At 37.3% G+C, this 27,805-nt stretch overlaps 1 protein-coding gene across 1 annotated transcript in view; it reads right to left on the bottom strand.

Moving 5' to 3' along the window:
* The window catches only part of DNAH5 (dynein axonemal heavy chain 5), a 157,689-nt gene that overhangs the window by 39,602 nt on the left and 90,282 nt on the right, over window positions 1–27,805 (bottom strand). The window contains exons 44-56 of the mRNA XM_086742007.1: window positions 27,474–27,715; window positions 21,893–22,069; window positions 21,198–21,402; window positions 20,574–20,716; window positions 19,680–19,814; window positions 17,920–18,042; window positions 16,646–16,859; window positions 15,782–16,005; window positions 13,168–13,363; window positions 8,377–8,549; window positions 5,658–5,788; window positions 2,831–2,984; window positions 662–929 (exon numbers count right to left, since the gene is read on the bottom strand). Of these exons, the coding sequence (XP_086598133.1) occupies window positions 662–929; window positions 2,831–2,984; window positions 5,658–5,788; window positions 8,377–8,549; window positions 13,168–13,363; window positions 15,782–16,005; window positions 16,646–16,859; window positions 17,920–18,042; window positions 19,680–19,814; window positions 20,574–20,716; window positions 21,198–21,402; window positions 21,893–22,069; window positions 27,474–27,715 (2,385 nt within the window). The remainder of the gene's footprint in view (window positions 1–661; window positions 930–2,830; window positions 2,985–5,657; window positions 5,789–8,376; window positions 8,550–13,167; window positions 13,364–15,781; window positions 16,006–16,645; window positions 16,860–17,919; window positions 18,043–19,679; window positions 19,815–20,573; window positions 20,717–21,197; window positions 21,403–21,892; window positions 22,070–27,473; window positions 27,716–27,805) is intronic.

Genomic DNA, 27,805 nt, shown 5'->3' with positions numbered 1-27,805 from the left:
TTCTAATGCAGGCCAGGATGCCGTTGGCCCTCTTGGCCACCTGGGCACACTGTCGGCTCATGTTCAGCTGAGCATCAACCAACACCCCCAGGTCCCTTTCCTCTTCACAGTCCTCCAGCCACTCAGCTCCGAGCCTATAGCGCTGCATGGGGTTATTGTGGCCAAAGTGCAGGACCCGACACTTGGCCTTGTTGAACCTCATGCCATTCAGCTCAGCCCAGCGATCCAGCCTATCCAGATCCCTCTGAAGGGCCTCCCTACCCTCAGGCAGATCAACACCGCCACCCAACTTGGTGTCATCTGCAAACTTACTGAGGGTAATCACAGCCTTCCTCTGTATGCCTCATCACAGGCACAGTCACTAACAATCACCTTCTTTAATAGTATTTTGCCTTCTTTACTAACACCTTTAAGCTGTTTTCAAGGTGCATTTTTCTTCCAACTGCATTCAAAGCCTTCCCTCCGTTAGAAATATTTCAATAGTTAGAACTATTTCAAAGGTTTAATACAGCAAGCTTTAAAGAAGAAAACATCCATATAAAATTTTAGAACCAAGTAAGTTTCTTCCGCCAGTGTGCTGCTAAAATTCAAAGCAATTAAAACAACTTCATCACCACCAATCACAGAATTAAATACCTGCAAAGACAAAACCTACACCTACCTGCCACTAGAGCATCCTTAGGCCATCGGCTGAACCAATCTATAGTGCACCCAGAAATGAGAGCAGGGAACTTCAGGGCTCTATTTCGGAATTTTTCACCTACTGGTGAAAAGCAAAGAACCACATGAAGGTTCTGATGGACTCTGGTCATGAAGTAGTCGTACAGAACCTCACTGGTTGGAGGTCTACGTGGATGTTCCTTTTTGAAGGTGAGTATGAGATCATTGATGATCTCATCTACTTCATCACGTGCAAATAAGTTTGATACCTTTAAGAAAAAGGAAAATTTTTGTCATGCTTTATGAGATGATCCAAAATAGAGTATAGAGCATAAGGTTCATTTAGTACACAGCATTTCAGGAAGGGACGTACATTTCAGACACTGTAGTTATTAGGCCCACCCCACTCCTTTAAACCAAAGCTTTTACTGAAATGATTTGATTAAACACACTGAAATCCAACTTGCTGCAAAACACACTCTTACATATGAAAAATAAAGAATCTATGTACAGTGGCTTTGCTTTCTTCTCTTAATATTATAATAACTAGTATAAATTCATGTGAAACACACTCTTGAAATAAATTAATACATAAATAAACACACAAAAACAATAAAAGCCATCCTATCCATTCTGGGCATAAATTTACCATATAAAACCTAATAGTACACTAATGATATATTTAAATTAATAGAAAATGTGGTTAAACTTCAGTGATGTTCCCAATGGCTCATTTTTTTTAAGCTATTCTCATGTCCATGACAGCTTGTCAACAAATTTAAAAGGGTGTCACTTAGATAATTTCTCTGTATGGAATGATGATGCTCATTCTTAATTTTACAATAGTTCTGTGTCATTCTAACCTAGCATAACGGATTGTTTCTATTTTTTATAATACTGTAATGACAAAAAGCACTTCAGTTTTAATTTGTGAGAGTGTGCCCCTGGACATATGTCGTAGTTCAGCCCCGATCAGGACCAGACTACGCAGTCTCTCTCTCGCTCCCCCCACCCTCCGAGAGAACAGGGAGAGAAAATATAAGAAAAACGGCTCAAGGTTTGAGATAAGGACAGGGAGAAATCCTTAAAGTTACCGTCACGGGCAAAACAGACTCGACTTGGGGAAAACTATTCATTTATTTCTAAAATTAGCAGGAGAATGAGACAGGGAACAAGATAACCTCCCCCCCACCCCTCCCTCTTCCCGGGCTTAACATTATCTCTACTACCTTCCCCTCCCGAGCGGCACGGGGTGGGGGAAAGGGAATGGGGGTCGCGGTCAGTTCATCACGCGTTGTTTTACGCCGCTGTATCATCGTCAGGGGAAGAACTCCTCGCATTCCTCCTCTGCTCCAGCGTGGGGTCCCTCCCACGGGCCACAGTCCTTCGTGAAACTGCTCTGGCGTGGGTCATCTCTTCCACGGGGTGCAGTCCCTCTAGAACAGCTGCCCCAGCGGGCCCTCCACGGGCCACAGCCTCCTTCAGGCCTCCACCTGCTCTGGCGTGGGGTCCTCCACGGGCTGCAGGTGGATCTCTGCCCCTCCGTGGACCTCCATGGGCTGCAGGGGGACAACCCGCTCCACCATGGTCTTCACCACGAGTTGCAGAGGAATCTTGGCCAGGAGCCATATTACTCCTCCCCCTCCTTCTTCACTGCCCTTGGCGTCTGCAGCCGTTCCTCACAACAGGCTGGCAGACATCTCTCAGGATCCTTTTTACATCTTATTCACTTCTCATCTCCTCTCCACTTCTTGCAGCCAGGCTGGGCCGAGTTGGGCCCAGTCGGCTGCCTGGCGGGAGGCCAGAGGGTGAGGCCTGCAAGGCCCATGAGGCTCGCGCCTCCCCCTCTCTGCCCCCGCTCAGCTGCTTCACATCTTCTCCTCCTCTTTTTCCTGTTTTCCCCTACTTAAATACGTTATCGCAGAGGCGTTATCACGGGACATTCTGCTACCAATTGGCTCGGCCTTGGCCAGCAGCAGGTCTGCCCTAGGCCCGGCCGAGTCCACTGAACAAAGGGGAGCGACTTCTAGCAGTTTCCTACAGAAGCTACCACCTTAGGCCCCCCCTCACTAACAAAACCAGAACAACATATAAAAGAATATTCAAATAAATTCAGTTACTTTAGTTAGGAACTAAAAAGCATAAAAACAATCATGAGAAGGCATCTTACCTCTCCTGATGATAAGACATTGTTCAGATATTCCAAGAAAGACTCATCTCTGATCTCATTATCCGTAAAAATAAAACAGATGCCTTTCCCCTGCAGTCCTGCTGTTCTGTACAAGAGTTTCAATTCTTCCATCAAGTTTAAAGTGTTGTACGATCTACAAAATAGGACAGTTATACTAATATTCATTCCTTTTAAAAAGGGCTTCCAGTTAAAATAAAAAGAACAAGCAAACTTAAGTAAGAAGCAATCTTTTGGAATTCAAGGCAAAAAAAAAGTGTCAAAGTCCTGGTATATTTGTTTAGGTTAGGAAGAAAGACATAGCTGATTTCAAAGTCTCACATTAAATACCTAACACATTCTTCTCCAACTTCCCACCCCAAACCCACCAAAATCAACAACAACAAAAAAACCCACGAAACCTGAAGTCTTATCTTGCTATTTATTTCTCTTTTGTTAGAAAAAGTTAAAAGATAGACAGGTGTCTCACAGGATTTTGTCATGTGCTGGGTGTAATATAATACTTTAGATTCTATTGACAATTTTTAAAATCCAAACTAGTTGGCCCTTCTGGTGAAAGTCAGAATCAATGGTGGTATTCACAGTTTTACAAAAAGGAACAAGAGAAGTGACAAATTAAGAGATTAAAAAAACCATAAAAATTATTAGACAAGGTGGGGTGTGTTGACCTTGGTATCTGCATAGTTGATTCTGTCACATATTCTCACTCCTCTCTTCTGGCTGCTGTTGCACAGGTTTTTTCCCCTTCTTAAATATCTTATCACAGAGGCACTACCATCATTGCTGATTGGCTCAGCCTTGGCCAGCGGTGGGTCCATCTTGGAGCTGGCTGGCATTGGCTCTATAGGACATAAGTGAGGCTTCTAGCTGCTTCTCACAGAAGCCACCCTTGTAGCCTCTTTGCTGTCAAAACCTTGCCACACAACCCAATACACAAAATTACACTGGAATGATCTCTCTGGCTGGACAAAGGAGTGCAATAAAAGCTGAGGTTTCTAGGATGCCCACTGAGAATTAAAATAGAGAAGTGGTTGCGTGTAAGAGTTGCAGTAGTTGCATGAACAGTTTATTATGTAAAAATAATGACCTGAAGAATCAGAAATTGTACAATGGTTCCTCATTACAAGGGAGGAGCTCAGGAAATAAATACATTGGGCTTAAGGTTTTTTTCTTGGTTATTAAGATTTTTTTTGTATTTCAGCAAAGATATCATAATCATCAAGATAAGGTTCCATACATGTGTTTATAAATAAGTCACTTGAAAGGCAAAGACACCACTAAAATTAGAAATGGACACAGAGAAGACACACATATTCTATGTCCTTTTGTTTCAACTGCAGAGGGAAATAATGATTGAAAGAGTTATTCAGCTAATTACTCAAAACTAGACAAAAATACTGACCTGAAAAAAAGTACTTTAAGTTACACACATTGAGTTAGCAATATTACCACCATCTACCTTGGTGAACTAAATGAAACTATTTTAAATCCAATAATTATTATCTTTAAGAACTCCCAGCAGAACAGGAAATTTTGGATTTAAAAAGGGCAAACGATTCTAACCAAGAAAGATTCAAAATTTTCCCCAGAGGCATTTTGGCACATATTACTTGATGTGATTTAGATAAACACTTAAGGTTTGAAAAGCATGCAGTTCAAATTTATCAAGCAGATCACACTTCTACACTTGCTTGCTGACCCACTTGAAGAACTCCAAGGGTTTGTAAGGCCAGATTATGTTTAAACTGAATCTTTGATGAGTCTTTCCTCAAATTGTGTTTATTCAAATCTTCACTCAGTCTACTCTTCATGATAGTTTATTTAATTTATCTGGTGCACACATTGGGTTTACAAGCCTTCAAGTATAAGGGGTACCCAGATCTTTCCTGGACTTTTTTTTCATGGGCTTTATATATTCTTATGATCCTCAGATGTCAAGGCAACTTTAAGTTGGAAGGTGCACATCACTTTCTTAATTAAATATTTCCACTCTCTAGAGACTTCATAATTCTTTGTGAATTATACACCACAATGTGTTTCTGCATGTTTCTTCAACTGTACAGTAATCTCTCCCGAAGTCATTCCTATTACAGATAAATCCTCTAATGAGACGCTCGCCAAGAGGTATTCCTACACATGAATTTACAATTTCTTCTGCAGTGAACACAGCTACAAAAGAACTAAAATAATTTAGCTTTTCTACAACGACATCTTATTTGAGTGCCAAAAATATTTCCTGATCATTAACTTATCCTACAAACACTTTGAGAGGCACTCATATTCTAAAATATTCAGAGAAGGATTTATAATTCCTTTTCTATACCTTTTGTGAGTTATGCCAAAATAAACCACATTGAGTTGAATAATATGACATAAGGCAAGATATTCTTGGAAAAGACTGTCAAAATACTGACATATTCATAAGATCTACCAAATGAATGGGCAGGGGTGATGATCCCACCTCCTCACACAGGCATTATTTCAAATATAACTCAAAGGCATTATGGATAGATATCACATACAGGTACTTTCAGTACATTTAGTATATTACATACAGACATAGAGTAAAGATAACTTGACACCTGCAATATACCTTCCCATACTGTGAAACACACAAAACAGTTACTACTCCAAAGATGGTTAAGCTCAGACTTATAAACAAGGAAATTTGCTAAGTCTCAAAGGATTTTCACGTCTTTCCACTCTAAGCAACAGTGCTCCGTCTATGTTAAGCTTGTTGTTTCTCTCACTCTCATCATAGGAAGAGTTCAAACACAAAGTACTTACTTAAATTTTAATTCATGCTCACCTTGTTAACATTATCTGGAACGTATCATAGCCAGCTATGAAAGATGCCAGTCTTGTCAAGCTCTGCTTTCCTGAGCCACCAACTCCAACTAAAAGAGCATTTCCACGAGGAGTGCGAATCACCCGAGATATCTGTGTAAGACCACATTTATTGCTACAGTACGTAAAAGTTACACACTCAAAAATCCTATGCTACTGCAGTAATAAGGTTATATTATAAATGCAGAACAAATTGAAAATTTAAAGTTTAAGGGATTCTATATTACTACTAGTATATTCTATGAACATCAGCACTTTGCAATATTTTCTATAAACCTTCCAATAGTATAACAACCACTTGATTCCATCACTATGAACTTTCAATTATCAGTAGAATTGCATCTCACACTTCCACAAAACACAAGTAACTCTCAACTGTGATTTGTTAGTGATATGCTATCATAGTATGACAGATTATTAAAACTGGGAAGGAAATCATAATTTCCCCAATACCCTCTAGACAAGTCTAGTAAGACTCATCTCTCCATGCCCCTTCATTGTGACCAGAAAGACAAGTTATCCCAGGCATGTTAAATTCAGGAGAAACAGTCTCCAGTATTCTCTGCACCAGGTAATAATACTGCCTTTATGCTCAAACTTCTTAAGCTTCTGGTTTACTTGATTATAAAACTGCACAATATCAGTATGAATATTTGGTCACAGCGGAACATCTCCCAGGTAGATCTCCCTTTCTTTCTCATTTCATTATTTATCTTATAAAGCAAAAGCAATAGTTACCTACTACTTCACATTTCCCTTCAATTCAGGACAGTACAATGTAAACAAATAGACTCTTTTTTTCAGAGAAAAAAAAATTCAGCACTAACTGTGAACTTCTTGCAGCACCTATGCCACAGTCCACAGCCAAAAAACAATGCCAAGAAATCTGGAAACAGGTAGATGATGTTACCTGATGCTGAGAAAACATGTCTTTAAGCACAAGAGACAAACTTGTTCCACACTCCATCAGTTACACATGGACAGAGACTCATAAAGCACAAAGAGCCTACATTAATTTCCAGAACAGCTGGAGCCACTTGCCTCTCAAAGGCAAGGTAATACCAACCAGCTGGTAACAGCTGGTCTCCTCTGCACAAGCAATGACACAGAGTATTGGCTCCTGTTCTCTTTATTACCTTGAACATCCCTCTGATGCCCCTAGAAATCAATCATGCCAATAAGCAGCCTGAAATACCTATTTACTTGCCTTTCCTCTAACATACTTTTTTCACATTATTAAAAATAATCATGTCAATTTCCTGCTGTTTTAAACCCATATATTCTAAATATTCAGTGAAATGTATTTGTTATTTTTCATAGGTTAACATTTTATAAGCAAAGATAAAATCAAGTGTGAACTCTGAGCATACTTAGTATTTAATCAGAGAAAGAAAAATTTGCACACTACCCTTGGAATATTGCTGATCGCTTCAATTATGGTACCAGATCTTTTCCAGGCAGAGGCACACAAGCTGTAAATTGGAAGCTTTGTTGGCTGGTTAAGGTATTCCTTAGCTTTAACTCATTCAAGTCATATTACATCAGGCCAGATTAGGCATTATTTTAGCTGTGCTTACCTAGCTGTCACTTAGAAGCTGTCTCAAGTATAGCTAATGCATAAAGCTTAGACTAATACAGTTGTAAATGTTGCTTTCAAGAATATGGGATCAGAGAAGTACTGTATATTGATTTTATCCAAGTGAAAGTTAAGATAAAGTTTCAGGCATTTCTCACCTAGATACCCTTCCTGAAGACAGGTGGCTCTTCAGTGAAAAGGAAAAAAAAATTTTTTGCTAGATCCTGGATTTATATAGATTTTTTTACTAGGAATAATACAGAAACTTTTTAGTCAGTGTAATGATGATTTAATAATAATCCTAAAGAAATCCATGGCAGAACACCATCCATTTTGCAGGGAAGACCTTAAAAGAAAGGGATTAATTTTGTGAAATGACAATGAATCCACCCCAAAATTTTGAAAACTGTAGATGCAATGTGTTTGTCAATTACAATGCAATTTAAATTCTTTCTATATTTATTATATTATTTATTAAGATGATACAATCCAATACTTAGTTCTTAATAGCTTATTATAAGAAATACAGATAACTCCACTATGCAAGTGAGAAACAATATGTTTTTTTAATTTATTTTTTTTTAAAAAAAAAGGTTTCTCCTTTGTATGAAGCCTATTCTGTATCAAAAACCCTATGAAGGTGTGGTAAAAATTATGGTCAGCTCCAATCCGTATTTATAGGAATTTTAAAAGAAGTGAGCATACTGTGGATCTACAAAGGAAGTTTGTACTACTTTTATTCCTACTCTGCTGTGCCTACTCCTTTTTAAGTAACCAATTATGTCCTAATCTGAATTTCATTTGACTCATTCCAAAGAGAGGAAGGGCTCTCAGAAGACTTAACAAGAAGAAAGGTAGAAATAGAATTAGAGGAGACCAGGATCCCTCCAGATATAAGACAGGTATAAAAGAATAGTTCCATCCAGTGCATTTTCATAAAAGTTGATTTTCAATACCTCGTCACAGAGTGTCAGACAAAATATTTGCTCATAATAAATTCTCTGCTTCCGTTTTAGAAGTAATTTACCTTGATTCGTGCATACCTCCACTCATAGGTGCTGAGGGCAGGTGAAAAACAACAAATGGCAGTTCAGTAAGACTGTACCTTGACTAAATGAATCATAGCATCCTCAAAGAAAACCATGTCCATTCCAGTACCACGGACATTCTCATTGTATGTTTGTAAAAACTTATTTAAACAATTCCGTAGCTGATGAAATGAGTAAATTGGCTCATAGATTTTGGGAATATTTAAATTAACTTCCTCGGATTTTTCACCTAGAACATAAAGCAAATAACAAAACCTTAGCAGTTTAAATGACTGACCAAGGTTCAATGTGGCAATAAGTAAGTGAAGGTAATTGGCAGCCTCTTTAACCACCCAGAACAGGTTTATTATACATAATATTACATATTAGATGTACATATGAGAGTGCTGCCTATACCCTGCCTACAAGGAACGGTAAGTTCAGCTGCTTAATTTTCAAAGATAAAATCATCAAAACCTAAGGAGCCTTCTTTCTGTACATCTGAAACTTGAATTACGAAAAACTGAAATTAGCTTAGGTGCTAGAAGGAAAACTAGCACCAGAGAATGAAGGTAAATAAATATTGCAGTTAAAAATCACAAATAATCCTTTTTGTAAAGAAAAACAGTTTAAGTTGATTAAATCATTGCATTAATGAAAAAAAAATTACTACTAAAATCAGTAACTACCACAGCAAAAAAAAATATTCACTGTGAAATGGCATACATCTGTTTCATCAGGTGATCTGAAAGCCACAAGGAATTGTCAAGTTTTCCCCACCCAAAGGAAAGGATTAAATAGTGCTCTTGTCTCAGCTTTCCATTTATAAGCATTAATCATTCTTAAAGGTGACATGCCTTCATTAGTAAGAATCGTTATTCACGGCAAATAAAATCACAGAAAGGTTGAGGTTGGCAGGGACGTGTGGAAGTCATCTGGTCCAACCCCTCTGCTCAAGCAGGACCACCTAGAGCCAGTTCCCCAGGACCATGTCCAGATGACTTAGGAATATCTCCAACGAGGGAGACTCCACAACTGCTCTGGGCAACCTCTGCCAGTGCTTGGTCATCCTCACACTGAAAAAGTGTTTCCTGATGTTCAGAGGGAACCTCCTGTGTTTCAGTTTGTGCCCATCACCTCTGGGCCTGTCACTGGGCAACACTGAAAACAGCCCAGCTCTGTCTTCTTTGTACCCTCCCTTCAAACATTTATGCATATTGAGATCTCCCTGAGCCTTCTCTTCTCCAGGCTGAACAGTCCCAGCTCTCTCAGCCTTTCCTCACTGAAGAGTCCTTTAATCATTTTTGTGGCCCTTCATTGGACTCTCTAGTACATACACATCTTTCTTGTACTGGGGAGTCCAGACCTGGACACAGCACTCCAGGTGTGGCCTCATCAGTCCTGAATAAAGGGTAAGGATCACCTTCCTGGACCTGCTGGCAACATCCCTTCTAATGCAGCCCAGGATGCCACTAGCCTTTTTTTTTCCTGCAACGGCACATTGTTAGCACATGTTCAACTTGCTATCCACCAGCACCCCGAGGTTCTTCTCTGCAAAGCTACTTTACGGATGGGTGGCCACCAGGATATACTAGCGCATGGGATTTTTCTTTCCCAGGTGCAAGACTTTGCACTCTGCTTTGTTGAACCTTATGAGGCTCTTGTCAAAGTCCCTCTGGATGGACACACAACTTTCTGGCATATCAACCCCTTCTCCCAATTTTGAGTAATCTGGGAACTTGCTGAGGGCACAGTCTACCCCATCATCCAGATCACTAATGAAGATGTTGAAGATGACTGGAGCCACTATTGACCCTTAGGGTACACCACTAGTTACTGGCCTCCAACTAGACTTTGTGCCATTGATCATCACCCTCTGGGCTTAGCCATTCAGACAATTTTCAGCCCATCTCACTGCCCATCCAGGCCATGCTTCCTCAGCAAATAATAGACAGACTTAATTGGAAACATGCCAGTAAGCAGACACCATGGGGTTTGTTAGTTGGATGGTTGGCCTGGTTTTCCTCAAAAAATAGTAGTAGACACAGAAGAATTTTGCTCTTATTTACATACAGCTAGCACCATTAATTTCAAGATTTCATTATCTCTATGCTGCAGGATATATTTTTCCAGTTACCATAGGTCAGCCATTACTAAACAATGGTTTTGTTAAGCCTCCTCTTACTTACCAAAGAAATATATTATTCACAATATTATCTCTAACTGGTGTAATTAAAATCAATGAAATATGTAATTCTAGTAAAATAAGTATTTCCCCAATGCTTAGTAAAGCACTGGAAGCCAGTGGAAAGGGAAGTAAAGGTGGGGGAAAAAAGCAATCAAACTGTATTGTATTTAGAACAGTACCTGTAATATTTTTCTCATTTTAATTTTTTTCTCCATTTCTTTCTTGCATATTTTGCTTTTAGAAATCAGCAGCAATCCACTAATCATGCAGCTTCCAAGGAAAAAAAACAACCAACCAACCAACAAAACCCACCAAAAACCAAACACACACACATATATATACACACTTACATAAATCAATTTAAGGAAATTGCCTTTTACCACAGAACCAAACTTCTCAAAATAAAGTGATGATTAATTCTCATTCAGCTGTCCTTTATGTTGCATTCTGTTTATGCCTGAAGTCACCTTAATTTCAGAATTCTTTAGCTCTATATTGTTTCTGCATGTAGGAACACTCCTTTACATAAAGATCTAATTAAATTATTGAACTTCTTATTTTAACATGCAAAAACACTGGTTAAACAAAAGGAGTATTCCAGGTGGAAATAAGTTTCTTATAAGTTGAATGAGACATTTAAACAACTCAGCTACTGATAAGGAACTGCTAAGGAATACATCAAGGAGTTAAACTGTAGTGGTGTTTTTACAGTTTCAAACCATTTAAGAGAATTATTTCAGCTTAATTCTGTTCCTGCAGTTTTATAAATAACGTAAAAAGACAGCATGATCAAGTACTAAGCCTAAGAAAGGGCAGGCATTTACATTATTTACAGAGGCAGCTGGTGCAATACACTATTTTAAACCCTTCTGTAGTCTCAACATTCAGAATCACAAGTACTAAATAGCAATGTCAAACCTAACTGATAAAAACCACCTTTGAACAGTTTGAGGGTCTCGAGCACTAGCAACCACTAATGATTTCTGTGAAGCCAAGATCTGAAAGTTGATGTTTGAGCTACTTCATCTCAAGTCTTTGTGTATCTATCTCAGGGACAAATACGTTGTGACTGTACAACCCAAAGAGATGCAGGGAGTATATGTAAACATATCACTAACCTGAGCATAGGGTTATTTGAAATTGATGATAGATCTATTTTTTTTTTACATATTTAAGAGCTCAGAAATCCACTTTCTGTCCTTAAATTTCCGTCATAATGGGCAAGATTAATTCCGTTAAAGGGACAATTAAAACAAAATCACACTTTTTATTCTTTTCAGTTAAAGTCAAAACAGGAAGAGGTTCTCAAGGCTCTAACAAATATACTGAGGACAAAAGGTATCCTTTCTAAATGAGGGCCTCTTACTTTCTATTTAGGTGAAGTTTCATGCTAAAAGGCACATAACAGGGCAGATACATTTAAAATGTCACAAGGAAGCAAGTTATTATGAGGAATAGATGCTTCTTTTTGTATTTATTTTTCAGTTCAACATAATGGTTTCTAGTGTGGATTCAAATTCTCTCATTAAAAGTCACTTTTCACTCTTTCAGTATGTATTCTGACTTGTATTTCAGTCCTCTCTACATTGCTGCAGTTCAACAAGTTATTTAAAGATGTATTTGACTGCTTTCTCACATCAGTTTGCTTTTTACTTCCGTATGATTCCTTCCACTCAAACATTTTCTATTCTTTACTCTCCTTTTGACACTGCCTTCTAACTTCTTCAGTTACTGAAGAAGATATTTAAATGGCATTTGACCACCCATGCTAACATTTTATTGCCTTCATTATCCATCATTACTGTGGCATAAAAACAGATAATTGAATCATCCAATGGCTTAATAATGACCTTACCCAAAAAACAAACAACTGTTTTCTGTTCTTTTGCATCAACTAACAAGTATTCCCAGATCATTTAGCAAGGTAAGTGACGCAGTGTTTTTATTTCAAAGACACAAAGACATTGTTATAAGCCATATGGATAATTCAAGACCTTTTCAGGAGACTTTTAAATAATACTCATTTGCTACAAAATTATGTACCAAGTATTCCCTAAGTAATACTGGATTAGCCCAGAGCCAGTATTATTTTACCAGGTTTCTAGGGGATAGTACCTAGAGTACTACCCTTTATCTAGTGCTGCCACTCCGCCACTTCAAGTCATTGATACCATACTTCTTTCATAATTTTAGAATAATATATACTCATGCTCACTATTAGAATCATAGAATCACAAAATCATAGAATGGTTAGGGTTGGAAGGGACCCTCAAAGGTCATCTAGTCCAACCTCCCTGCAAGGAGCAGGGACATCCCTGACTAGATCAGGTTGCTCAGAGCCTCATCCAGCCTGGCCTTGAATGTTTCCAGGGATGGGGCATCCACCACCTCTCTGCGCAACCTGTTTGGCAGTTTTCTCTATCTACCACATCGATGGAAACGGAAACAAGGCTCTTCTATACAGATAACATGAATATAAATACAGAATTAAAAGTCCCATGAATATAAAGATGTGCCACAGTTAGTAACATAGACTACCTTTAAAGTCACTGGACAGAACAGCCACACTTGATGCATAAACTTACTATGTATTTTTAAGACATATTTCTATTAGCATCTATTTTATCACATCCCCTTCCCTATTCTTGCCATATCCATGGTTATCAGAGTCCATCTTTACCAGTTCTTCCAGGTGCATCCCTTAAGAAGTGAACAAAGAATGCATCAACTTCAGGATCCAGCAAAGCTTTTGTTTCTTCAAATTCCTCCTCAATGAGTTTTAGCACAGCTGCATCAAACCAGTTTACATCTTCTGAGGTCGTGAAACGATCAGCAATAACGCACTTACATTCATGCTTCCACAGTTTTATCAGTACCTATATATATATATTAAAAAAAAAAGTATTTCAGTCAGAACAGGCCTGCAACAAAGCTATGCCAATTTAAAAGCCATGCTTTTATTAATTTACTTATTATTTATTGTATTAACGCTATGAAAGAAACAGTAGTATTTTGGGGGTTATTCAGGAGAGATACCTTGAGCTCCTAATTCTGCCCAATAGCATTTTAAGCTTACACCCAGTTAACTGTGCAAGAAGCCTTAATAAAGCATTCCAAACTGGAGTGTATTTACCAAATTGAGATTTTATTTCCCTAGCTCTAAAACCATATCCATACGTGTTAACACATGATAAGCCACTTTTTTACTGGTCACTGAATAGAAGGTGGGTGGAAATATCATCATGACATGAATAATTTTGTGTCAAACACAGACATCACTCCCAATACCAAATCCAAAGTACTTACAGGAAAAAAAAAAAAGTTTATATTATTCCTTCTCAAAACTAAATATACCTTTAAATTCCTTCAGTTTGGTCAGGGGGCCATACTGGGTCCAGCCCTGTTTAACATCTTTGTCAGCACCATGGGCAGTGGGATAGAGTGCACCCTCAGCAAGTTCGCTGATGACACCAAGCTGTGTGGTGCGGTCAACATGCTGGACAGAAGGGATGCCACCCGGAGGGACCTTGACAGGCTGGAGAGGTGGGCCTGTGCCAACCTCATGAAGTTCAACCAGGCCAAGTGCAAGGTCTTGCACCTGGGTCATGGCAATCCCAGGCACAAATACAGGCTGGGCAGAGAATGGATCGAGAGCAGCCCTGAGGAGAAGGACTTGGGTGTCCTAGTGAATGAGAAGCTCAACATGAGCTGACAATGCACGTTTGCACTCCAGAAGGCCAACCGCATCCTGGGCTGCATCAAAAGGAGCATGGCCAGCAGATTGAGGGAGGTGATTCTCCCTCTCTGCTCTGGTGAGGCTCCACCTGGAGTACTGTGTCCAGTTCTGGAGCCCCCAACATAAGAAGGACATGGACCAGTTGGAGAGGGTCCAGAGGAGGCCACAAAGATGATCAGAGGGCTGGAGCACCTCTCCTATGCGGACAGGCTGAGAGAGTTTGGGCTGTTCAGCCTGGGGAAGAGAAGGCTCCAGGCAGACCTTATAGTGGCCTGTCAGTACCCAAAGGGGGCCTACAGGAAAGACAGGGAGAAACTTCAGCAGGGCCTGCTCTAGAAGAGTGAGGGGTAACGGTTTTAAAATAGAGGGAGGTAGAATCAGATTAGACATTAGGACAAAATTTTTTACAATGAGGATGGTGGAACACTGGAACAGGTTGCCCAGAGAGGTGCTAGATGTCCCTGCTCCTTGCAGGGGAGTTGGACTAGATGACCTTTGAAGGTCCCTTCCAACCCTAACGATTCTATGATTCTATGATGGAGAAGGAAAACCTTGCCAGGTTCTTAATCCTAGTAGCATTGGTTTTTAGTGCTAGACTACTGTTACACAGTAGTAGAAAAAATTCCAAGTACTCCTTGAAGACCTCTTGCTTGGGCCTACAGGACTTTGTAGAAACAACAAATCTATATCAATAGATATCAGAACTAATATATAAATTTATACAATCAGATTTTGAGCAATTGTTCATTACACTTCAAAAGATTTTAATTGAGAATATATGTACATATAATCATCTTAGTTCTGTATATTTTTAGCTTCAGATATTAAAAACAATTCTAAAATTTAAATTTTAGATGTAGTAAAATTCAGGAGCTTATTCAATAAGCTTTGAAGTACTTTAAACATGAGGTGATTATATAGCCCAAATGTATAACGAATTTTCCATCATTACCATAAACATTGCTTTTCCAGCACTTTATGTTTCAGTGCTCAAAACATTAAATGACTTTTCCTTAAAATAATTAAAAGAGAAATGATGCATAAAGTATTGAGCTTTTCTGGAAGAAAGGTGGATTATGAAAAAAAAAATATCACCATGACTCATTAGTACTTTCTCCTTTTAAGTCGTAAGCCAGAAATCATTTGTTAGACACACATTAGGCAGTGATTGAAAGCCTGAGGACACTAGTGGAGAGAGGGGAACTGTTAATTTTTTTATTTCTTTAATCAATATATATGCATTTTCATTGATTTAAAAATAAGTTCATTGCTTCTTATAATTTTCTTTGCTTGCTTCTTTCAAACAAACTAGCATTTGTCAGCAATAGCAAAAGCAGATAGAAGCAAAAGAAGCAGCTCTTGTTAGAGTTATGAAACAAATTGGTTATTTCAGTTGGCACTGCAAAAGCTGGACTAAAACATCTTTGCCTCAAAAAAAAACTATTAAACTTTTTAATCAGAAATTATATTTTTCTAAAGCAAACTCAAATGCCAATAAGTTAGACTCTTCATCCTCTTGGCTACACTAATTATAACAAAGCCTCTGATGTGCACTTACCTTTGGTTCATTGATCACTTCTGATGTAGCATTCAGCATTCCTTGCCAAATCCTTGAAAGGTCTCGAAGGTTGAAGACATAATGGAATTTGGCTGGTGTGGGTAACATTTTTAACTTGGTAATCTGCCATAGCTTGCGTGTCAGTGGAACCAGTTTGGCTACCGTTTTCTTCACATCTTCTGAAAATCCCCGCTCACTACAATAGTGCCCTTCCCCAATTACACCTGGGGAAAAAAAAAATTGCCAAATGAAAGATTTTTCTAAGACACACTAGCACAACACTAAGAGCTATGATCTTCTTAAGCTTCTTTTTATTTTTTTAATTCCCAAAACCTTTTCAAATTTGTTCAAATTACTTCCCTGTCTTTATTCAAATCTTGATACTTCTGTTCTTAACACCATTCTGCCCCCAGCTCATTGGGTATTTAGCTCTTTTTTTACTGTCCACTAAAAATGTTCTTTTGTCTACCAAAATAGCTTCCACAACCTTTGAATAACTAATCTCATCTCTGAGATCAATATGAGCCTGTCATTTATGCAAGTCTAGTCGTTAGTTACTCATTCTTAGCACCAGTGGCACTTTAGCAACACTCCAGCATTGTCACTGAAACCAGGAATGGCCTTCATGTCATTCTTCCTAACTCTTAGTGTACCAATAGATTCAGACATGTTACTGGATCTGAAAAACTTAAAGATTTATCAAGTTGTAGATGGGGAGTTCTTAATGAAAAAATATGTGCTGGTAAGCAAATCAGAGAAGGATTAAGCATCAATTTTAATCATAATGTTTATAAACAGAGGGATAAAGAAAAATCAACTACCATTTCCAAAAATGAGATTTATACAAAGCTTATTTCCCTTTACCAAAAATTTTGTCAATGGAAGAATTAGAAGGCAGAGTACAGTTGAACACAGAAAATTGTCTCTTGAGCCTCTGCGGAATGTCATTACGACCTCCCCCAGGGTGGATCATGGCAGCCAAAAACTGAATGTCCACAATGTTGGTAAATTCACCAGGCTTTTCCAGGTTATACAGTCCTTTCTGTTCCATCAGCTGCCTAACTATCTCATTAGTGACCTGTAAAACAACCAGGAATGATATAACAGAATATTATACATACAATTACATTACATACAAAACATATTTATGTACTTGAAAGACCTAGTAAAGAGTACACCGTTATTTTCTCCCCAAAACTCCTGCTTATTTCTTCAGGAGAAAAATGCACTGGTAGGAATAAGCATATTCAGATTGTCCTTTTCATTGGTAATATCTATGGACAAAAATCCTGGGAGTAGAGGGGAATCCCTATCTTAGAATTAATTCTTCACAGTTCAATACGTTCTTGCTTGAATGCTGCGTGATTTCCAATACTGTTGTATTGGAAATAGTTCTCCCTTATAACACAAAATATCCAGTTTGTTCTAATGAAGGCCAAACTCATGCATCTTCATGTGTTGCATTTGCTACCAAATACTTTGATGAAATTTCCATGTGTAATAATCACAAACATGGTTTTTCAAGCTGCAAATAGAGAATTACTTCCGTATAAAAGAATGCAAGGTTCCTTTCCTTGGCTGTAAATAGACACCTTGCTTTTCTGTTTGACCAGCTGAAAACATCCCACAGACATTATACAACTATACTTCTCTAGAAATGCTAACATTAGTATCCAAAGCAATATACTTCAGAAGAGTCTTAATAATGTACATAATGTTACTTCCATTTTTCCTAAAGCAGAGAAGTCACTTCTTACCTCTCAGCATTGACAGTATTTTAATTATTGTCCATACAGCCAGTTTGTTATCACAATTTGTGTGCGACAGGTTATTTCTAGTTAAAATTTTAATTTAATTTTTTTTTTAATTAAAAATGAGTGTTTGTGAAAAACGTGGTTAAAACTATACAGGCATGTTTTAAGGAGGACTCCAACTGTAGTCAATATACTTATTTTCAGTTCATTCATTGCAATATAAAACTAGATGGGCTCTTTAAAAAGACTGTTTAAAAATCAAGCACTTCATGTCAAACTTACTCCCTATTTCCTGATTGAGAAAAGAAGTCAGTTTTACAGTGTAGCAAGGAAAGAAAGAAATTATCTTTTGTCTTCTTTTTTCCTTTTTTTTTATAAACTAACCTGATCTCCCCATTCATTTATTATGGGCATATTCACATCATCAATGAAGACTGTCATCTTTTTGCCTGCAGGCGGACCGTAAGTTGTGCCGATGCGCTTGTCCACATAACTTTCTATTGTACGCTGTTAAAAAGTAATTATTAGCAGAGTTACAAAGACCTCTTCTTTTCATACATTATTCAATTATTTAAACATATTGATGGATTTATTACAGAATTTTACTGAGGAATGTTTAAACAACACATCTGCTGGAGGTAACTGCATTAGTTCAACCAGAATGTCTGAAATCTCATGCTGTACAGCATTAGACTGGTATTAGATATAACAAACATCTAATGTAGACAACCATGCCTACAGTTTCATAATTTTGAAAACATTTCATACTTTTCTTTCATTTTATTCATTTATCAGCAAAACTGATGGTTAGTCATAGTAAAGACTAAACTAACAGTCTGTTAGATCTGAAAGGTGTGATACTTGAAGATTTTTCCAGCAGACATCGATGTACTTCATAAAAGCGTACAAGGATAATTAAGCTCACGTACATAAATATACGCGATGAAAAAACTTTATTTACCACTACTTTTCTTCCCATCATCCTTCCATTTCTCTCTTCTTCTTAAGGTCCAGTTTTTATTTATTCTACACCAAGTGAAAGCTCACTTAACCATGCATAGTCATTCTTTAGTGCAAATCTAAATATTTGCATTTTTACATTGTGCCCAGGCTCTTGTACGGTAGCCTGGAAAGCCTTGTTACATAAGTGGTATCATTTAGACCAAGATTTTAGAAAGTCAGAGTAATTTAAAAGTACATGTGTCATAACAGACAATGCTTTAGTCTAGATTATTATTAGAGGCTTGACTGTTAGACTTGCACATTTATTTCCAATATCTTGAACATCAACAGACTCTCATCTATCATAAAGAGACTTGGCATCTATTTTATAAAAACAGATGTATCAACACTACATTGTGTTTTTACAGCCCAATCAATAGAAGTAAAAATACTAAGGAAAGTAAGACCAAAATTACACACTTCTGTATTAAACATGTTAATAGTTTCTTCTATGCTATAGAGCCAGGTGATAGATGATGCATCAAGCTTATAGACAACACTTCTCATTACAGCACAGACAGTGCTTTGGCTTGGCATACCAAACTGCATTAAAAACACTTCCCATATATATACTGCCAGCAGGTTAAAGAAACTTGAAATTATTCAAAGTAGCTCCATAGAAATTTGGACAGGCAGTACAGTTCAGTATTTAAGTATTCATAGTTCAATTTAGAGCAGCTGCACTGCATGTGTTACTTTTTAAATGAGTAATTACTCATTTAAATTACTGAAATTTAAATTGTACACAGTACACTTGTTATGACAGATTGTTGTGGGTAGCACTTATTTTACTCATGGCTTTTAGTGAAAACTGAGGGAAGTCACTGACAGCTCTACCCAGTTAGTGAGAAGTGATACATTTAGCATAAAAACATTAAATGTGATGAAGCAAATAATAAGCATGATATTGTAATAGCAGAAGAACAGCTCAATAACTACCAAAGAAGTTGAAGGGAACATGGTTTTTACAGAAGTCTTTCAAATCATGTATTAGAACACTTATTCATTTTGAGCAGGTACTTTTTTGTTTCCACACTCATTTTCAATTAAATACGTCACTTTCAGAAGCAGCCTCCTGGCAAATTCTCAGAACAACCTCTGCATCCAGTCACGTTGTATTAGAAAGTGAATGACTACTATACCTGGAAAATTAATGGGGTAGTTGCAGATGAAAAATTCAAACTCTTAGCCATGTGGCTTTCAGGGTTATATTTTGACATAAAACCTTTGATAATAACAGTCTTTGCAGTTCCTTGCTCACCAATTAGTAGGACAGCCTAGACAAAGACAACATTGAAATAAGACTAAACACAAGAGCTGGGTGTCTTGGCAAAGCTTCAGCAAGCTCATTTAGCTTTTAAACTGAAATGAAACTGGAAAAGTTATGTAAAGTGAATTCTGAATGAGGGATGTGTTAAAGTAAAATAGTTAACATCTCAGGCATTTGCAGGCCTCACAAAATAAAAATATTTGCAGTTAATAGTCATGTCAGCACAATTTAACTAACAAGGGAATAGATTATTCACGGAAGGAGCTTATTATTTGAAAAAGGATGTCTCATCTAGAGTCTTAGTATCTGAAAGATTTCAGTAGCTGTTGCTATTCACCATACCCTGCTTATCTGACATATTTCTGGTGAAAAACAGGTTGCATAACCTAAAGGTACATAAATTCTGTAACTGACTCATGTGGGCAGAGTTCATATCAGCAGTCTGGCACTCTGCTGCCCTGTGTGCTCCCCCTTCTTCAACAGCTACATGAAAAAAAATTGCTTCTTTTCTGACCTAACCTGAGCTGTAATGATGGTTGTTTCCACTACAGAAAGGGTGGGTGATGGGAAGACAAAAAGTCTGGAAGCAGTGATTATTTAAGAGCTCAAGCATATTTGCATAAATGTAGCTCCTGGAATCACCATTTCCTATTAAAAAAAAAAAATGCAGTTCTTCCTTTTCAATAATATAATATTTCACTTCTAATTCAAAAACTTTATCACGTGTACTGTTAGCACTATTTAGGTGTGAAATATAGAAAAGTACCTTGCCCTGTTTTGCGATGGTTTTGATAAGGAAATCCATTCTCACATTGTCAACATTAGGCACAAGAATAGAGCCATACGTTGGAGTGCTGCTACTGGGATATAGATACTCTTCAACACGTGTATTCCAGTGCATCCATTTACCTAATAAGAAAGAAATTAAGTCAATGTTTCAGAAATACAAAGCATCGTCATTTCTTTTATTTTCCATTGAGTTGACTCATCTGTCACTGCCTCTACCTCACATACAGTAACCTCACTCTGTAAATTCAGACCAAAATTATAGAATCATAGAATCTCTCAAGTTGGATCTAAGAAGCTTACTCCTCTTTCCTACATAAATTGTGACAAGGCCAAGGCTTGCCTGTTTTTGTTCACTTGAAAATTCATCGGCCCAAAGTCCATGCAGCTTTCAGTAGGAATATATCCACGTTCTGACTCTCATAGGAAACAGGGTAAAAGCTTTATACAACATCACCAGTAAAGTATAGCGGTAAACCAAAACTTGCTAAGGAACACATAAGAAGGTAAGCTACAAAAACCTTCTGAATTAATCCTCTAAAAGAAGCAAAATTTTAAAATTACTTGTAAGTTTTACCCCATAATACCCATCTGGGTTACTAACCGTCAGATGCCACATAATAATCAAATATGGTATCTTCACTGTCTTCTGGGATAGAGGGAAGATCAAGTTTTATTGTTGCATGGTTTCGAAGCCAGTGCTCCATTTTGTATCTGTCTTCCAGTTCTAGTAATGCTCCTACACTCCACATAAGAGAGAAGATGTACAGCCTTTCCAAGTGTTTTGGAGTCAATTCACCTCCTTGCTCCTGAAGGATTGAGTTAGGTTTTTATTTTTAATAGCCTAAAATTTCTACTTGATAATAATTAGTAACATTAGCTTAAAAGCCTTCAGTCCTCTTTAAATTTACTAATGTCTTTGTCAATAAACTGATTGAATCAATATCAAGTACACCACAAAATAAAGAAAAGTATCCTGCAAATATCGCTTTTAATCACCCATTGCAGCATTTGATCTGTTTAAGTACTAGTTTGTAATCTGATAACAATCCACTCAAAAAAACCCTGAAGGAAAACTGCTGTCTGATGCATGCTACATGTCAGTGCTTAATATCAAATTCAAATGTGAAAAAGGGCACATCCTAGCTATTAATTTCTAAAGAAAAATAAAGTATTCTTTACTAACCGGCATCTTCATTTATATTTCAGGTCATCAAAGTATCTCCTCTCTGCGTAACCTTATGATTTAAAATTATCTGTATTAGATTAAGTAAATATAAAAAATCCACACTACTTTACCTTAGGTAGGATAAGACCCTGCAGCATATTAATGCTCTGCATAATCACAAAGGCCTCCAACATCTCAGTCTTGCATCGCAGAGACTGAATGCTGAAGCGGTATAAGTCTGGGAATGATGAAGAATACAGTTGACGTAGAATTTCAGCTTCTTGGAAGGAACGCCTTTTCAAAAATCCCTGTTACAAAGCATGGTGAGAAAATAAATTTACTTCCCAGTGCATGTCTCAGTAAATTCAACTCCAGTAATTCAAAAGGTCTATCAAGCATGGAAAGTCGATTTCTTTTTGCAGGGCTCAGATTCCCTACCTGTTGGGCAGGATTTGGCTAGCAGAAAGTCATACTTTACTCAAGTAGGTATAATTCCTACTGGATGTTAAACATGGATACTGAAGGAAAAAAAAAAAATCACTTTAAAGTTTTCAACAGCTCAAAAATAATTATTTTCAAATATTTTTTAATCACAATGTCAGCTTAAGGTATAAAACAACTCCACAAAGAAAGAATATCATATGTACTGAGCACAAGTTTGATTTAATATGCACAACGTCAGTTTCTAGCAATGATACAGGGTACCTCAGAAATACCTGGCAGCTGCAAAAAAAAAGTTATGATTTTGGGGGGATGTCCGCTGGTGTGTTCAGTGTTTTTATTGCACATCTCTGTATCTGTAATGCTGGATAAATAAAACCTAATTAAAACTATCTGTTTCTCAAGATCATAGAACAGGATTTGTTCTTTGATGCCTTTAGCTCAAGGCAGTAACCTGCTTCTTTGAGTTATCCAGCTTTCTCTCATCTGTGTGGCAGAATGCTTCTCAATTACATCCCATGAACTTACTTCCTACATAAAACACGCTCATCAGCAAAGACACTTACTTACAGATTCTTCCCGAAAACTTAAATTAAAATTTGACACAAATTGAAATCAAATAAATTCTATTTAAACATAAGAAAAAAAGTATTGTTTTTGTTGTGAGGGTGGTCAAACACTGGAACAGGCTTCTCAGAGAGCTTTGGGAGTCTTCCATCTCAAAACTCAACAGGACAACAGTTCTGAGCAATCTACTCTGGTTGACTCTGCTTTGAGTGAGGTGTGCTCAACTACACAATCTCCAGAAGTCCCTTACAACCTCAACTATTTAGTGCTTCTGTGATTTTCTAGTGCCAAAGATTAAATGGTAGAACAACTTAAAATAGATACCTGGAACTTCACCAGCTGTTTAGAAAATATTAGGGGTAAGTATAAAAGTTTGTATGATGTTTTTGCTTTGAAGTGTAGGGATGGGGTCAGGAAAGCCAAGGCATGTCTGGAGCTGAGCTTGACAAGGGATGCAATGAATAATAAGAAGGGCTTCTACAAGGATGTCAGCCAGAAAAGAAAGGTCACAGAAAGTATACTCCCCCACACCCCTGATGAGCAAGACTGGTGAACTGGTAATAATGGATGAGGAGAAAGCTGAGGTACTCAACAACTTTTTTGCCTCAGTCTTCACTGGTAACTCCTCTTCCCAAACCTCTCAAGATGGGGACTGGGGGAGCAAAGTCCCTCCCACCCTACAATGAGGGTGGTAAAACACTGGAACAGGTAGCCCAGAGAGGTGCTAGATGCCCCATCCCTGGAAACGTTCAAGGTCAGTTTGGACAAGGCTCTGAGCAACCTGATCTGGTTGGAGATGTCCCTGCTCCTTGCAGGGGGGTTGTACTAGATGACCTTTAAAGGTCCCTTCCAACCCAAACCATTCTATGATTCTATGAATAATGGATCAAATACCTTTGATCACTTTGCAAAAGCTGCTTAAGAAGTGTGTTGGACAATATTAATATATAGCAATATTAAAAGTCTGAGATCTATTTCAGGGAACTGGAAAATTATTTCATTATACTGCATTCCAATAGGCTGCTATGTTTAATTGTTTATAAATTGTAAGGATGGGAAATCTAAATACATACAACAACTTCCTGAGCTATTTGTATTTGGTTTTAATTATTTTTCAAAGTTCTAAAATATCAACAAACACTATGTTTTATTCAGCATCTTTTAAAATTTAAGAACTAAAGAAAGAAAAGCCCATTTAATTCTATTACAAAAGTAAGCAAATTCTCTAGTGAACAATGCAAGATTAACACCTACCCTGATCTGCTGGAATAGGTAGTATACTGAACTACAAAACAGATTTAAAGGGACATGTACTGAAAGAGCCATCAAGACATTTTATTTATGAAGTAACACCAAACTACACAACAACCAAAAAAATGCTATTGGCTCAAATGATAAATAACTATAGGTTGCAATGTTATAGTCAATTTTTTGAGAGGGAGAGGAAGGGAGGTTGGAAGGGTTGTTTCATGGCTGAAGTGAATGTAATTTGTTTTGTGCTATCCAAAAGTAAAAAAAAAAGCACAAACATATGTTCTTGTTTTCCTTTTAAATGTTCCTACCACTAAAATAAATTAAAAGTATAAAATCATGGATTAAGTGAAATTACTTTCATGCAACACTTACTTCAACACAACTAAATTTAGTCTGCATAACACTTTAAACCAAGGAGCTAAATCATGACTGATAAGGTAAAATAAAATGCTTTTCTTTGGTTTTGCAGTCTTTGCAGCTGATTCTACAGCTCAATTTAAACTGAAATTTTCAGGAAGTCATTGTCTGCAAATTAACCGAGGTGAGGAGGCAGAGCTGTGAGAATCTAACACCAGCAGGTCTTATGCAGTAACAAAACAAGTGGCATCTCATGAGAGCCACTGTCCTAGATGCATAATTTACACGTACACTTTCCTAAGTATCCATATTAGTTTAAAAAAAAAAAAATTGCTTTGTAGTAATATACATAAGGCACTTGTCTTGACTGCATGTATTTGCATTGGTAAAACTTCAATAACAGCCAAATTTTTAGGAAATTTATTAATTTTTTTTTCCAATAAGAATTAAAACATTTTGAACTTGGCAAAGAAACTTATCAAATGAATTAGTGATGATTCTTGAGAGTTGCTAAGTAGCTGTGGTTGAACAGCCAGCTCCATATGATTTCATCATTCTAAAAGGGAAAGGCTGTAGGCACTATTAGAGAAATACGGTTAACAACCCTCTGCAACCCTTAGTCCTTCACAAGCAGCAAACCTCCATAGGCAAGAAATGACAGCATATGGGTGCCTCCATCACACGAGGGAGTCTCTGATAGCAATCACACTCCTCTTCCTCTTAACTAGTTACGGCTAAGCTGGGTTCCGATGCCTCCCCTAGGGGACCTTGTTGCTCTTTACCTATTCTCAGGGCATTATACCTGACCTGTCATTTCAGATCTGCAGATGGAAAAGAAACCTCACTTCTGTTGCCAGAAATCGCAAGTTTACAGCCTTCCTCATCTTGATAGTTTCTGTTCACCAAAGCTTTGAATGCAGTCTCTCACTCACTCTCCTTTCTGTTACAAGGCTAGGGATCTTGAGTCTGCAGTGTCTCTGCAAAGATCCTGCTGATCTGTTTATCTTCCCTGAAGGCACGCAAGTCTTCTCACCTCTTCCCACAGCGCCTTCGCCTGCTAAGTCCATGCCCAGGGCACAGTTCCCCTAGGGGGCCTCCACCGTCTCCAGTCCCAGGAAGAGGCACCAGGCACAGCCTGCCACTCAGAGCTTGGACAGCAGCATACTCTCTCTGTCTCTCTCTTGATTTCCGTCTATGCTGAAACCTCTGATACGCAAAGGACAGTTGAACTAGGTGTCACAGACCATGCCCCGTGCTCTATCAACTTCTTCTCCTTTGCCAGACAAATCAGGGATTTATGGACAAGGAATCTGATTATAAACAAGCAAGCTATGTAACACTTAAAAGCATGAGAATCTTTATATGTTAAAACAATAAGAAATCTGAGAATAATACACAGTGATCACTACAGAAGACTTCCTCAACTACTAACGTCTGAAAGTTAATACAAAGTCAACTGTAATCTCATCTGGCTAGTTAAGCAACACCATCTACTTGAGCATTAGTTGTACTTTCCACAGGTATTCTATTTGATTTGGAAAATGAAATGAGTGAATAAGACTGCGAAATGCTAATTATTAAAAGTATTTTTAAAAAACTTGCTAATGTAATACTTTCTAGAAAAGAGGACAGTCAATCAACTCATAGTAACCTGTGAAGTTTTGTTCTTTTGAGTCTGCAGACAGCGGGGTAAATAGGTTACAAGGGCCTGGATGAAGTTCTAATTTCATAAACAGAAAGACTAAATTATTCCTAGCTTAAAATTAAAGTTTAAAGCCCATATAAAGGAACATTAATTTGAGATTATACAGAAGAAGTGTATATTAACTTGGTTTTCAGGAGAAGGTAATAAAGTAATTCTCTCTATGATAACAGGAATCCATGTCTTAGCAACAAGGAAGAAAGTTTTAATTTTTCATATTCATGAGCTAGTCCATGTTTCACCAAAGCAAAATAACATCAGCAAAATATTCTCAATAAGATCGATTAAATAAGAAAAAAATAAGATAAAATAATGAATATTTATTTTATTTTTTTTATGTGTAATCCTGAGGAGTCTACTTCACCAATACATTTCTAAGGCAATATAGGGCTTAAGAATAAAAAATAAATAAATAAACAAATAAAAAGACTAATTTTTTTTTCTTCTATTGTCTCAATTGTTTTCTTATAAGGCAAGAAATTGGGAATTAAATTCTGAAATTTTTTTTCTGAAAGATATTACTACAGAATATTAGGTAGATTCTTGGGAACTCTTACATTTATCTTTACTAAGATATTTGCTACATGAAAAAAAAAACATAGTATACTCAAGTCTCTAAAAGTATAATTTACTGTATTATTACCAGCATTCAGTCAAGCTAGAGATTTTTTTCTCTGTTTTTTGGAAGATGGAAAATGACATATACAATAAAAAATTCACTTTATAAATCCCTTTGAAATTTGAATATGTTATATGCTGTTATTCCCTCCAAAACACACCTATAAAATGTTATCTTTCTACATGATTCATTCCATACTGGAGAAAGAGTAACCACTGTGTGGTTCTTCAGGCATTTTGCTTCTAGAAATGTTGACAACTTAACTAGGTAAGAACATCCATTTGAAAATTACATAATTTGATGCTGGATTGACTTTGTTTCTGATTCTAAATCACAACTCTAATTCATTTGAAAAAATATCAAGGGAACTTATATTTTCTTGAGGATTTCTAGATTCCTGAATCAGTCTCTTTACTCCTTCTTCTTCTTTAGTCTGAAGTTGTACTAGGAGCTGCCAGCTAGCTGCTATTTTGACAACAGAGCTGTTTTTAATTGTATAAAATACCTTGAATTGCCAATTTGTCCCAAAGTGAAACATCCATGTCTTTAAAAGTGTAATATGTTAACTATGTTCCTTTAAAAAATACATTATTTGCTCTTGTATAAATGATAAGAAACACTGCTATATTAAATACTGACCTATACGTTTATACAGTGTAAAAGTTATTTCATAGTAAAGTCACAAAATTGGGTCCTAAAGTAACAACAGTGACATGCTGAATAAGTAACCAGTAAAACGTTCAACACATAAACAAACACTTAGGTACTGTACCTCAAGGATAGGGCTCCAGTTGAGAACTGATGAGCTCATGAATACCATCCCATTCCTTGAAACTGTTGCTGGAGAAGCATTATCAATATTATGAGGTTCAAACACTATTTTGCAGTTTGGTGACATAGGTATCCGATCTCCATTTGCCAACGTTAGAGTTTTGTTATCATCCAGGACAGAATTAAGGTTCTCAATCCAAATAGCATCAACAGGACCATCAAGAACTATCCAGATGTGGTCACCTATAATACAAAATAACAGATAAAAATGCCTCTGGAGGAAGTTCTAGTTTCTTTCAAGGGCCAATTTCTTCTCTCTGCAAATAAATTTTG

The sequence above is a fragment of the Chlamydotis macqueenii genome, chromosome 2, assembly GCF_036417535.1.
Source record: "Chlamydotis macqueenii isolate bChlMac1 chromosome 2, bChlMac1.mat, whole genome shotgun sequence".
NCBI lineage: Eukaryota > Metazoa > Chordata > Aves > Otidiformes > Otididae > Chlamydotis > Chlamydotis macqueenii.
The sequence above is the reverse complement of the archived record's forward strand: the minus strand, read 5'-3'. Positions and strand labels throughout refer to the sequence as shown.